Source organism: Anas platyrhynchos, chromosome 7 (genome assembly GCF_047663525.1).
Source record: "Anas platyrhynchos isolate ZD024472 breed Pekin duck chromosome 7, IASCAAS_PekinDuck_T2T, whole genome shotgun sequence".
NCBI classification, from domain to species: domain Eukaryota; kingdom Metazoa; phylum Chordata; class Aves; order Anseriformes; family Anatidae; genus Anas; species Anas platyrhynchos.
This window is the reverse complement of record NC_092593.1, coordinates 12,670,840-12,685,433: the sequence shown is the minus strand read 5'-3', so window position 1 is coordinate 12,685,433 and position 14,594 is coordinate 12,670,840. Positions and strand designations below refer to the sequence as shown.

Below are 14,594 nucleotides of genomic sequence, written 5' to 3'. Positions count from 1 at the left end.
GATAGTTTGTCACTGGACCCTGAAGTCTCAAAGGCAAATGCCTATGGATTCACTGGCTGCCTGTCCTCTGTTCGGTATAACCACATTGCTCCCCTGAAAGCTGCCTTACGCCATCCCAGCATTGCTCCTGTGACTGTCAAGGGCTCCTTGACTGAATCCAGCTGTGCATCCCTGATGGAAACTGATGTGAACACAGCAACCACAATATATTCCTCATCAGGTATGACCTGCCAAGAGGGGAATGGGAAAATTAAAGAATACCAGGGTGTGAGGTTTCTTTCATTTTTGCTGTAATGCAATTGCGAGAGTGTTATAAACATTGGAACTGGGAAGCTGACTTTTCTCTCAGAATCAGGAGTGTTAAGGATGGGCCTTAGGATTAGCCAATGCCACTTTAAAGGGCATTATACTAAAACATACCTATAACAAATAAAAAATTCTCACCACCATAGTGGAAACAGCATCTGAATTATTGAGAGTCTGATTTGACATTCCCGTCCACTCTAGATAGCTCCAGTGTCACAGATCTCAAAGGAAAACATAAATGTTACACAGATTTCATATCCCGGTTGTGATCAGCAGTAAGAATCATATGACAAACTAGTCAGATCTGTTCCCACCCTAGCAGAAAGGAGCAAAACCTCTTTGTACGAGCCCCTTGACACATACACATCACCTCCATTGAATGCTTGTAATTTATTCTCTCAGGCTAAAGGGAAGGAGCAGTACTTGAGCAGTGCCAGTAAGATGATTCCAACAGTTCGTTTATGTCTTTCAATCCTGAAACTGCCCTCTGGGAATCTTAAGAATTTTGCATATGTGAATTTGTATGCAGAGAAGGAGTCTCAGAGCAGCTGGGAGAATTGTCACCACTAAACAGGGGCAATCAAGTTGCTGCTTTAGTCACCGCTGCATGTAGCAGAATTCCTAATGACCAGAAAGTGGTATAAATTAAGAGCTGTTTTTTGCCCCTTGACCTCTGAAGCCACTTTCTCTTTTACTAACTAATAAACCTCTGTTATATATCATAATATGATTCCTTTTACATTTGTACTTGCATCAAATCTCCATTTCCTGCAGCTTCTGCCTAAGACAGTCAATGGGGAAAAAAAAAAATCTTGCTATTAGCATTCTGCATAAGGAAAAAAGCTGCTGATTACTCTGTGGAGAGTGGCTGGCAGTGTGTGTGTGCACTTCTCTCCCTCCTGCCCCCAACTTTATTTTCTCCACCCAGAGTTGTCTAAAGTATCTGCTTTGAAGCACACAAAAAATGTAAATACTATATGTGTGATAATACTGAAAATATTAACTCCTTGCCCTGTAATCTGTCCTCCTGATGATTTAGTATTTCTGGACTTCAGAAGTCAGTAAAACCTGAGACTCAGAACTGCAGGACAGAACACAGAGCAAAATTTGGCATCTTTGCACTTATATATTTAAATCTTATAATCAGCTGCACTTTAATGTCAAGGTTAAGTACTGTTACATCAGAAATGTAGAATTATTATAAAAGCCCAAACATATTTTACCCTCTCTGTGCTTTAAAATACATTTTCTTCTCAATATGATACATTAAATGACAGTACTGCCTCACTATTCACATTGGTCTTGATTAAAGCCTGCATAAGATCTTTAGAACAAGTTAGTTCTGAAGACTTTATATGCTATAGTAAGAACACTGGGTGGTAGATTCTTTAAACAAACAAACAAAAAAAATCCAATCTATAGCAAATTATTCTTTGTATAGATGTACTTTAGAATTACATTTATGCGTGGGAAGGATACATTTTAATAAAAAGAAGATAGTTAAGGATTAACTTTCAGCCACTTATATCTCAATTCATCACTTCTCGATTTATCATTATTGTATGTCTGAGAAGAAAAATAGAACTCAAAGTTGACTCTACAAGTCTGTGTCAGTTTTCTAGTGTACAGATGCAACAAAAATGACCTTTAGGAAATCTCAATGTAAGTGTGTGGGGAAAAAAACAAACAAACAAACAAAAACTTTCTATATTTATAAGCTGAAAACAATTGAAGCTCTCTCCTTCAGACAAGAATATTTATTGCCTTCAAGAAAGTCCCATAGGTAACAGATGCTGAATAAAATGTAGTCACTTGTGGCTCAGTTATCCATGCACATGGTTTTTGATTATGAAACACAAAATGAAAGCTGACATTGTGATTTTGATATTTAACAAAGATGTGGAAATCACCTTATTTCTTGCTGAGATACACGTAGAGATATTGGCATTCTGAGCTCTACACTGATGGCATAAAGATGTTGGACTCTTACTGTACTATTTGTTTTAGAGTATTAAAATACTGTAAATGCCACAGCAGATGCATCTGTGAGAATGGTGGAATTCTGAACTGTTTGTCAGCCCAGGTCTTCATACAGTTAAAGTAAAAATACCAAAGATAGAAATATTTTTGCTTCTGAAAGGCAACCTAGATGGTACAAGTCCCTGTCTCATTGTGCTTGTTCTGCTGAACCTGATATTTCCTCATGAAGAGGAACAGTAGATGAGCCATAGGCAGCCTTGGCTGTAGCAGCTATGAGATTAAAGTAAGGAAAGAAAAAAAGAAAAAAGTAGTTATGACTTCAATCCCAAAATTCAGGAGAGGGACCTGCTTGGAAGAATCTCATGAGATACTGGGATGCTGAGAAGAGGGATCCAGGACAGCTGTTTGATTTACAAGGATCACCTTCTCCAAGATCAAGAATGGTTCATCCTGATGGGCAGGAAAATTTAGCAAAGACAGTAGGTCCAGAGAGGTTGTGGAGTCTCTGTCCTTGGGTGGTATTTTCAAAACCCAAATGGATACAGTCATGGGAAACTGTTGTAACAGACTCAGTTCTGAGTAGGGGTTTGAACTAGATGAATTCCAGACGGGTCTTCCAACTTCATCAATACTGTGACTTTATGACTCACATTAATGTCATCAGTTATATCTAAAAGGAGGAGGATGTCCTGAAAAATTCTCTTATGAGACAAAGTGTTGCTTTTCCTCGGCTTCACAGTTTATTGTGTTCCCACTGGGAATGGTTCAGCTGTCACATGCCATCTGCTCCCCTGTAAAAAACACTTATCTCCTTGTATCTTGATTTTATTTGTCAGTCAAAACATAATTCTTAAGACCTATGCCTGTTGACTCCCATTCTGAAAATAATTTGCAACATTTGCTTTGGTTTCTTCTCAGTGCTTAAATTCTGGTAACAGTCACCAAAAAACAATGGAGCTTTGATAACATGTAGAATCAGAACTTATGTACCTTTTTGGCATGAATTACATCTGATATGTTTTTCAGGTAGATATTTAATTTCACTTTTCCATACATGGTTAATAGTCTTTCATGGCTCTACTTGACTAATACCACACACCAAATACCAATTAGAGATATTTCTTCAGTTACAGTAGGACTGACAGTTCAGCAGATGTGTGTATTTATTGTCATTAATTTCACTGGAGACATTTGAGGACTTGAACAGAAAATATACTTTATCTGTACTTATGTGTAAAAGAACAATTTTTAACCCTGTTCCAGTCCCATGAATATAGTAAATAAGATGAAGCATTACCATGACTATTTCTTGCTTGGCAACATCACTATATAAGCACCAAACAAGGGACACATTGTAAATAGGTCTCAACTTGAGTGTCCAAATATGTCAAAATTAGCAATTACATTTATGGTGATTGTGGGTATACTAGAGTTGTACTGTAGATACTCAGTTGACACCCAAAGTCCTTTTTGTGCCTGTAGCTCAGACAATGAACTGCAGATAGAGTGAACCCTGACTGTTTAGAATGAATTTGTTTGATGAGAAATCCTTCCACCTCTAAATCCCACAGTAGCCTCTTTGAAACTGATGCCTTCTGCATGTCTTTGGGGCTCATATGAATGTTGGAGGAGAATAAGGGAAAAAAGTACCCTCATTATGGTCTTAAACAACCCAAAGCCACCATCTTTACAAACTCAGCACCTCGTGATACACAAATACAAAATAGTTGTGTGTTTATTTAAAAAATATCTTATTGGATGATGGAGTACCTAATTGTGACTTTGCCAGGTTCTAAGGCAATGTTCAGTTGCATTAAACCTTGCAATACTCAGAGTTTCTCAATCAGGCTTACATTTGTATTGGAAAGATCAGTTTGACAAAGAAATACAATACATAGCAGAGAGAGTCATCCCTAACTCCAAAGTACGTGCACTGAGTAGTAGCCTGGAGGTATGCAAAGGAGAGAAACACAAATTGTCTCTTTAAAGGAGACAGTGAGCTGAAAGAAAAAATAAATAAATAAATAAATAAATAAATAAATAAATAAAAGGAAAAAAGAAAAAAAAAAAAGAGGTGAAAGAAAATGTACAAAAGTACAAACAGGACAAAAGTAGGTACAGTGCCATAACTCCACTGACTTCAGAGACTGCTTGACCTCTCAGTTTTGAATCTGAATTTGAAACTCCCAGTATGTAGACATTTTGGCCCACTGTTTTTGACAGCAGTCATTTATAAAAAGGTTAGAAGAGAGCTTCAACATCTAGGAGTTTTTAAATATAGGAATTCATTTATGACCCCTCTCTGTTTTGAATTCCATTTGACCACTGCATTTCTGCAATGGAGAGGAAAACATCCCTTACAAGATATTGTTCCAAGCAGAGACTGCTTCTCTTTATGGGATTGAATTTGACTTGTATATCTTCACCTACAAATGTAGGTCAGGTCTATATCTGTCTAGCTTTCCTTTTAGCTTTCCTTTTGCTTCTTTCTGATATTGTTTCTTAGGTACTAAGGAAAAAAAAAAAAAAAAAAAAAAAAAGGCTAGTTTGAATGTCTCTCTGTGATTCCTCTACAGATAAACTGAGAAAACACTTTCAGATGTTAGAGTAGTTGTGAGTCTTTCTGTTTCCTTTTAAATACATCCTTAACAGACTTTGCTCTTGGACACATAGAAGAAAATTGTCCTGCAAACTCACTTTATTTTTCAGAGAGCTTCTTGATTCTTCAGTCCCCCAAATCACATCTTTTGAAAACACATTACAATTCATGAGGGTAAAAGGACACTTCTGTCTAAGCCACAGTGAAAATTAATGTAGTTGATATAGAAAATAAGTCTTGTTATGTTTAACCAACTGCAGATCCTTTTGGGAAGACAGATGAAAGGGAGCCTCTCACCAATGCTGTCAGAAGTGATTCTGCTGTTATTGGAGGTAACTTCATTTTTAAAAATTAAAATTGAAATGTAATTCTGTCATGGCAAGTATCTAGGTAACTTTAAATTTGGGCCCCATAAAATCCAATTCAGCTAGTTTTCGTGATCTGATGCAGGTCTAGTATTTTCTCAATTTATTAGCACACATCTATATAAAGTTACCTAGATAGGTACCTGTATTATGAACTATATGAACTAAGGCCATAGTGTTGGGCTTGGTATTGGTATACATGGTATTTGGTACCAACCAAGGTAACCGGTAATTGCTTTACACACTACTCTGATGAGAACCTCAACAGAGTATTCACACATTCTCTACTTCTTGAGCTCTCGATTTGCAAGTTGATGTTGTGGAACTTGCTAGGTCATATGGAAGCATTTATATACTGGGGAAAGTTGTCTTTATAGCTTCATGTAGGGTTTTCATTTTCCTTTAACAACCTGGAAGGCAATTTATCTCTGTTTATTTTATAGGACACCCTGTAGGGAGCTGTCTTTGATAATATCTAGAAGCTATAAAGCTAAGTGTACAAGGCTCATGCAAGGTTTCAGAGATAACACAGAAGAAAATATGACAGGGCAGGAATTTGTTTGAGCATACAGATTTTTTTCTGTCTTTTATTTTTTTAATAAACAAACACACTGAACCAACTTTACTACCAGTGAAGGCAGAATTTGACTCAAATTGAAAGGTCAATTACATCGATGCTTTCTGCTTTATGTCTCACCTAAAGTGACAAAATAGCAATAAAGACTATCAGGGAGGGCGTGATAGAGACAGACTGGTGGTACAGACCGAGAAGAGCTGCTATGTCACATCCATTAGCTGATTTGCAATGGTGATGTATTTTTGACATAATTAAGTCTTTTGGTTTTATATTTTACCCTTTCTATCCTTCCTTTTTTACCCCTCTTCAGGTGTAATAGCAGTTGTGATATTCATCATCTTTTGCATCATCGCCATCATGAGCAGATTCCTCTATCAACACAAACAGGCACATCGAAGTAGCCAGACAAAGGAGAAGGAACACCCAGAAAATCTTGAGAGCTCTTTTAAAGCTGACATTGACTTGCAGAACACAGTGAGCGAGTGCAAACGGGAATATTTCATTTGATGGACAATGCAATTTCTTCTTACTCTTATTCCCCTAACCAGCCTCCTTCCCTTTCTTTCCTTTCCTTACTGTTCCCTCTCTTTTTTTCTTTTCTTTTTAACATTCTTTTTTTGCGTACCTTTTTTTTTTTTTCATTTCGGAAAGACCACCTTGCACAGGAAACACTGACAACAATCACAGTGCCTCATTCTCTGCACAAGAACCTGGCAGTCACAGTTTACTTCTGCAGCTGAAGAAATGTGTTATCCCACACTACACAGAATAAGATCCACATGCACGCCTGGTTTCTTCTTTGAGTTCCTGGATGTTTCAAAGGCCCTACTTTTACTTCTATTTTTTCTCTTGGACCATTTAATTAATCACTTTTACACTAGAGCTGGACTATGTAAAGTAGAGGTAAAGTAGCTGAATACGTAGCTCTGCAGATACTGGGACAGGATAGAGGGAAAGAATGAGACCAAAACACCAGACTTATTTTACAGGCTCATTTACAACAATCGTAAAGAACCAGCCAAATTCTCAAATGATATGAATTGATATATATATCTATTGATTTCAGTGGTGTTACATTAATTTATACCAGTTGAGAAGCTGGTGTGAGGTAATGAAAAATAAAACGTGTCTTTCTCATTAGGCTCCTTCCCCCAGCCTCCTGTCCTTTTACTGTAACTTTTAGGCTTACCAATACTTTTCCAACAATATATATCAACAATAAATGTCATTCCCATATGCCTCTTTCATCTCCATCTCATAAGGCTGGCTTTATAGACCCAACATACTCTAGCATAACTCTAGATGAAGCATGGAAATTAGTAGCTTGAATCTCCAAGGGTTTTAGGAAGCTGCTAGGACTTAGGTGCACTATATTTGTCTGAAATGTTAGAAATGCAGCATATGTTCATGCCATATGGAGGATTATCATGCGCTGAGGTTAAACACCGTTGCCGCTTTGGAAAAGAAAAAAATACATAAGAAAAAAAAGTTCAGTTTTAAACATGAGATGCACCTTCTGCCAGTTATAAAAAATAATAATAATAATAATAATAATAAAATTCCAACTTCTTAGAAAAACACACAACCAAAACTGCATGAAAGTTTGTAGGAATTGGAATATCTTCTCCAAAGCTAAATAGAGAGAGGTCTAATGTCATGTTAAAAAAGGTTAATATTTAATGAACCCTGTGTACAAGGAAGAACATCATGGAATGCTGTGAAAAAAAAAAAAAGAAAAAGAAAAAAAAAGAAAAGAAAAAAAAATCCCAAATACTGCACTTAAGAGAAATGGTGGTGAAGATTAATTCAAGTCTTCTGTCCTTTCCTGATTGAAAACAATACTGAAGACTCAAATCCTGCTCATTTTACTTGCGCTGCATGGATTTCAATACAAGCCTGAAAAATCTTCTTTTCAGTCACAGTAACTGTAAGGCTAAGAAATGGAGAAGTCCCACTTAAGTGGGGTTTTTATACCCTGCTTGTGTCTGTGTAACATACTTCCTTCACAGGACTGCTTTTTCCTACTTATTGCAGTATTCTTTGGATGATAATACATTCAGGAGAATTATTGTGCACCTGAATCTCTTTTTTTCTTGTCCCCTACATCATTCTACAGTCATCCCAGGTTGTCCATGTACTGATCCTTTTCACATAGATTAAAATCAAAGAAACACTGTATTGCTGTAATGACCAACAGCAACTTATTGATGAGATTACACGTGCAATGTCTTTTTTTTTTTTCCCTCCAGGCAATACACTGATCACAGAGTTATATAGCAGGTTATTTTTAATGGATGGAGGGGTCAAATAAAAAGAAATTAGTAAATGACAGGTTGAAAGTAGTGATTATGTGTTACTTCTTTTTGAAGACTTATGAGAAGTAAACTACAGTGAAGAGAAAGTAATCTTGGGTTGGTATTGTTCTTACATGAAGAGGAATATATGAGACCTGCCCCATAACCAGAAGTCTAACAAAGCAATTTCACAAAGCCAGCTATGTTGAAATTAGTATTGATGTCATTCTTCCTCGACCATAATTGACAGCAACCTTTTTGTCTCATTCTGGATGTTTTTATAATATATGATTATTTGAGTGTGTTTCTGTATGATGAGATGTCTAATCATGGACTCATTGGCTGTGTTCCCTTTATGTTGCTTTATTCTTCACTGCAAAATCCTGGCAAAGCAATTCTTTCTTCTTTTTCCTTCCTTTCTTTTCCTAGATAAAGCTGCTTTGTCTTTCATTGAGAGAGGGGAGGAATGAGCAAGCCCATGAGCCCCTGTGCCCATGTTTGAGTCATCTTATTTGAAATGACCTCTGCATAAGAAATCTCTGAAGACCTAAAGCACCTAGTTAGCTTTATTAAAAATGGCATAGGAAGAAGGGGAAAGCCAACAGGTGTATTTTTGTCTGGTATTTTTGTCTGGCCAAACTAATAGACACAAATCATTCATCTGCTTTGCTGCATGCTAGCTTGTAGGAATAACAGTACTACAAAGTGCAGATATAAAGTGCAAAGCTACTCAAACAATGCAGTAGCTGGAGAAACGAGACTAAGCAAGGAAGCATAGTCCTCTCATTTGTCAAGTGACTAAATCACTTTCAGCCATCTCAGAATCTGATTCTGCAAAATGCTGAACTTTCTTATGGAGGATCAAGTTCCCATCACCAAATGCAGCCTTGCTGCAATCATTTCAGATACAGCATGGTGGCTCAGTCCTGGACCAGGTGGTATGTCGTGTGCAATCACAGACCTGGCAAAACAATGTAAGCGGTTTCTTTATTTTTCCTTACCTTCATTAATTATAGTCCAGGATGGAAAAAAAATAATAATCAAAACTTAAATTTAGCTGTGTTGGTATGTTTCTATAAAAAGAAAGAACTACACGTACATAAGTGCATGCATAGGTATAAAGAAGCACATGCATCTATGCCTATGGATGCAATGAATGTGAATATTTATATGATACAGGTCTGAACAAAAGAACACATTTGTAGGAGCTCATGATTTAAAATACTGTCTTCTAAATCAGGACATTAATATTTTTCTAATTAAGAACTATCTAAAACCTACTATATAAAGTAAACCCTAATACTAGCTTTTGAGACATATAGGCTGCCACCTAAGTGAAGCATTGCCTTTAGAAGGAATTTAGTCTCCTGAGGATGTATATCAATGCTAAAGTGACTAAACAGGATGAGCACTTGTTTGAAATTAATTTCACTTGGAGTTCTGTGTCTTTTTTACTTTGAGATGTTTTTTGTTTTTTGTTTTTTGTTTTTTTTTTCTTGTCATGGTATGGCCCTTAAAGTATGTCTACAATGAAAAACAAAGGCAAACAAAGGACAGGCTTTTAACCTGCATTGGCTAAACCAGGATTCTCATTTGGGTGAAAGTAGCTGTGAAAAAAAAAACACAACTTAGAGCTGTGCTAAGATCATCTTCAATCACAACTTTTCCTTGATGTTTCAGTTAAAACTGATGGCCAAAATTCAAACATGAAGTGCATTTTCTCTGCTTTATTTTAATCTGATCTAGCCAGACTGAACCAATCCTATTTAGTAGTCATTAAGTTTTTACAGTGTAGGCCAAACCTGTATTTTAATGAGGTGCTTGTCTATATTAGCATTTAGCTGATCGCATTTCACATATTGGGTGAGGAACAATCAATACATCATATGGTTTCACTAGGGTGAGGGGATATGAATCTTCTCATAATGAAGTCCACTATTGATTTTGCTGCACGTAAGATTGAGTCCTAGACCACAAAGCACTTGAAGATTTTTTTATTATTATTATTTTTTGAGTCCTTTTGTTTTGTTTTGCATTTGGTTTTACAAGCTACCTGTTTCACACTTGTCATTCAGTCCTGTCCTTTGGTCTGTGAGGACAGGGCAAACAGCTCAGACATCCTTTAAGATGAAATGAATCACTCTCAAGAGGTGCATCTTTCTCTCTGATTAAAGAGCTCCGGGCGATATGCTAGCTGCTTATAGCAATGTTTATCTACATAGAGGAATCTCACACTGTGTTTGCAACTCCAGTAGACATATCTGCACAGGGCTTACAAAATACGTTACTTTCAGAGGTGCCAGTTGGAATTGAGGAAGGAACATCCTAGCAACTAGAATTACACTAGTCATCTCTGCTTAAGAAATGCATGTCTACTTATAGCTGAAAATCACATCAAAGCACCCTTTTGAGTCAGTGACCATCCAGTCAGTAATCTGTGGAGTTTAGAGAGAATAGATCTCTGATCTATTCAAAATACAGGATCCATTCATTGACCTGTGGGAGTGTGGGAGCTTTGACAAAAAGTATACATGTAGATGGATCTACACAGATTTTGTAATCTAAAGTTAACCTAGACCCCCTAGTTGCCTTTCTACCCATGGGTCTGGTGCCATTTGAGATAAACTGGATTTCCTTTGCAGCTCCAGTAAGGATGCAAGTCTCCTGCCTTTCATGTCCTGTATCTGCTAGACCCAAGCAGATATTTACTGATACCTGTTGGTTTTTCAAATTACATTAAGTGCCCATCCAGAAGCCCTAACTTCTAAATGAGGTGAATCCTTGAAAAATCCCATCTTCAGAACAAAATCAACCTTCCTTTCCATCAGTGTAAGCCAACTTTTTGAAGTGCGTCCTTTACCCTGGGTTAGCAGAGTCTAAGAGGAGGCAGGATTTGACTCCTTTGTACTCCACCATCTCGTGACATTGTTGTTTCTTGTTTTCACCTACACTAAGCCTGCACTGAAGAAGATGAGTTTCAAGTATTGTTTTGCACTGCACAGACACAAAGGGTCATTATATTATTATTATTATTTATTTTTCCAAAAGCAACACTTTGTAAAAGAGTTGTACAGAAGCTGAGACCTTGTGAGGCTCTCTGAGACAAGTGCTATTTCAAAGCTTTCATGCAGTTTTGCAATGCTTACTTATCAAACAAGCCAAGCAATATAGTTACATCCCTGCCAAAATATGGCTTTATCCAGTCTTTTGAGGTTGGTGGGAGGCCTCTTTGTTGACTACAGTTAGAGTTGCACCAAGTCCTTTGGGGTTTTCTTGAAAAGTTACTGTTGCAGCCACACAGCTTCAAAGCATATTTTGTTTCTTTTGGATCTGAACTTTGCTGTGCTCCCTTTTGCAGTGAAAAGTTCTCCACATCCCCTTTTGATTTGGGTTGCCCCCCTCTCTGTGCTCCTTCTGTATATGAAACTTCTAAACACACTTCTTTTAGGACTGAAAGTTTGTTTTGTTTTGTGTTTTTTTTGTTTGTTTGTTTTGTTTTGTTTCTCTTTGATTGTTTACTTTGAGCCATGCCTATAGGATTTTGGATTTTTGGATATTTTTATCTATTGGTCCTTATTTTTGTGATCTTTTGCACTAAGTTACTCTGACAAAAACAAAAACTGGAAAAAAAAGCACACTTTCTGGTGAACTAATGCAATTTGTAAGCTTGTTGTTTGTTGTTTGTAATGTACTGAGTCTACAAGCCGAGCTAAGGAAGGATTAAGGCAACAATTTATATTGACACTCACTCCATATCTAGTTCACCTCTGATTTCTTTTCTGTTTCTCTCCTTTTTTCTCTTTAACATGTGGGTCTATCAAATTGGTGGTAGGAGATAGAAGAACTTGTGTTATTATGCTAAGGTTATGATTTTTCTCCTGGCAGTCGCAGAAACCAGAAATATGAAGAAATGGCATGAATGTCAAAATGTCATCTGGGTGTTCAGCTGTGAGACTGCTCTCCACCATGGAGATGTAGTCATCTCGGGATGGTGACCTGTAAGGGGGAATGGGGACATTACCTCGCCAGATTACACAGCGAGGCAGTGCATGAGAGGAATGCTCTCAGAAAGGTAAAGCTTTTTGAACCATGTATGGTAATCTTTGGGTGGATATGAGGGTTTCAGATCCGTTTCCACAATATATTTGTGCCATAAATTGGGTTACCAATTATCTGGCCAAAACATAACCTGAATTGTCCTGATGATCTGCAAAGTATCAGAGATGTGCTTCAATCATGGGAGAGAATTTCAAACCACCTCTAAATCATATTAATCTGAGTCTCCCCAGTTAAATCACTGGTGCTCTCCCAGCTGCTTCAGAGAAGAATTTGGGATTATTGCCCTCAAACGATCATTTAATGGGTACAACAGGTGATCCAAAGAATGGTATTTGCTTAGAGGCTATCCTCTTCCCTGTCCCTCTCTCACTTTGGATGCTTGTGGCAGCTTTCTTGTAAAATTACTGATTGCTGTTTATATCCCAACACCATTTGCTTCTTGATATACCAGTCATTCCTCTTGTTGTGGATTTCAGTCCCACAACTCTAACGAAACTCCATCTGATACAATCTCTGCATGGGAAATTATTTATTATTTTGCATGCCACAGACCATTAGAATTTCTTCTTGCATTGTTTAGGCAAACCATTTTCTGACATTTTTGTCATTGCTGCCAATGCTGAGCACACGTATTAAGAAGGAAAGCTGATCACTTCTGAGTTAAAGCTTAGACACAGTTGGCTGCAGCCCCTCACAACACAGAGGAGTATTCAGATACCTGAGCCCACTCCATGAACTTTCAGACAGAGGTTAGAAGAGCAAGGAGGTATATATATATATATATATATATATTTCAGATATGTAGCCATATAAATCTCTGTGAGTTTTGCAAATGAAATATTTGACGTAGACCATTATATGTAAATGATAGGAAGAAGCTAAACATCATTACACGTGACCTGCTTTGAAACCCATTTTGTGGAAGAAACAGAGCCAGCTTCAAAACTGGTGGTAATCCTGTTGAGGTCAATCTAGATACTTCACAGATGAATTTAGCCTTAGATCACCCAAGGCAAGGGCAGTGATGATCTCCTGCAAACTGAGCCTGACATATATGAATTCAAGTCAGGACCTTATATTCGTCATCCCCTACTGCTGTCAACAAGAGTTGCATTCACTGCAATTATGTGTGTCTTCTAGCAGAACTGAGGATAAAACTCAAGATAAGGCAATGAACTTCGGCTCCACTTAAGCCCATGTCATGTTTTAAGTCACCTTCACAAGTTTCTGGAAATGTGAGTAGGGCTGTTATCAACCAACTTGGGAGCCAACGCATTGATTTTAAGAGGATTTTATGCATTTTTAATGGAATACACCTCTTGGTGGACTGTGGTTTGCTGTATCCTACTTGAAAAATGAATGCACCCTATAAAGGGGAAAAAAAAAAAAAAAAAAAAAGGCTTCACAGGCTGAAATCTAGCTGAGATTAAATACTTATAATAATTAAAAATTGGCCCTTCTAGGGAGGAGCCCTGCATCATTTGTTTTACTTTGTTCTACTTAAATTACATTAAATAAATCTCTCAGAACACTGCTCATTTCAGTAGCAAAGATCTTTTTTTTCTTTTAATGGTCTGTCCAAGGGTAATGCAAGAGTCTCTCAGTTACAGTAAAAAGTAAAATGGAGATTTAGATGATTCCCCTTTCACTATCTGGTTTTCTAAAGAGAATTCCACAGGACGTTGCCTCAGTCCACGTCAGTTTTGTAGACAATGTAACGTCTTACTACACTGTTCGGGGATTGAAAAAATTTAGCCTTAGCTTCTTTTGTTTTCTATGGTTACTGTTGTACAGAAGAAAGACTTAAACTGTAAATAATGTATATTTAATAAAAAGAGACTTTTTGTATGATTTTGTGTGGAAGACAAATGTCTCCTGATGTGTTTTTATTTTAGCATGGGATGGACATTAAAAAAGAGGTGAATATGGGAAAATTACTTTTCAGGCTTTTACGCGTTAAATTTAAGCCAACAGATCTCACTGGATATTAATAAAAGCTGAAGAGTCCACAACCTGGATTTATTGATTTCAGCTATTGCTAAAAGTTGTTGTCCAAGGACATCTGATCATCACCCACATCCCTGACATAACTCATTAATGCTGGTTTGCAACACCTACCCCGAGTGCACAAGCACACAGATGTCTAAGGGGTTAAAACACATGTCTGGAGATGTGCTTTAATTTGGGTTAGAAAGCATGTGTGAGCATTGGCTCTACAGCCTTCCAGGTACATGCACATGCATGTACATGCTTCCCAGCCTGCCATGTGTGTCCTGCTGCATCCACATGTCCACTTGTGAAAGGATCACACTTCTGCCTGTTGCAGCAATTCTCACTCACACACTGCTGCCATCACATATATCCCCAGCATGATAAACCAGGGCTGGCTCAATATTAGTGATTTTACCGTTAAA

At 37.4% G+C, this 14,594-nt stretch overlaps 1 protein-coding gene across 2 annotated transcripts in view; it reads left to right on the top strand.

The window, feature by feature from the left end:
- The window catches only part of CNTNAP5 (contactin associated protein family member 5), a 286,068-nt gene extending 272,037 nt beyond the window's left edge, over positions 1-14,031 (top strand). Inside the window, exons 23-25 of one of the 2 annotated variants that reach the window (XM_027461259.3) lie at positions 2-220; positions 5,146-5,217; positions 6,138-14,031. In XM_027461259.3, the coding sequence (XP_027317060.2) occupies positions 2-220; positions 5,146-5,217; positions 6,138-6,334 (488 nt within the window). In that variant the 3' untranslated portion in view covers positions 6,335-14,031. Of the gene's footprint in view, position 1; positions 221-5,145; positions 5,218-6,137 lie in introns of those variants that run through there. The other variant, XM_038182237.2, reaches the window with a different exon arrangement.
- The last annotated feature ends 563 nt before the right edge of the window (positions 14,032-14,594 follow it).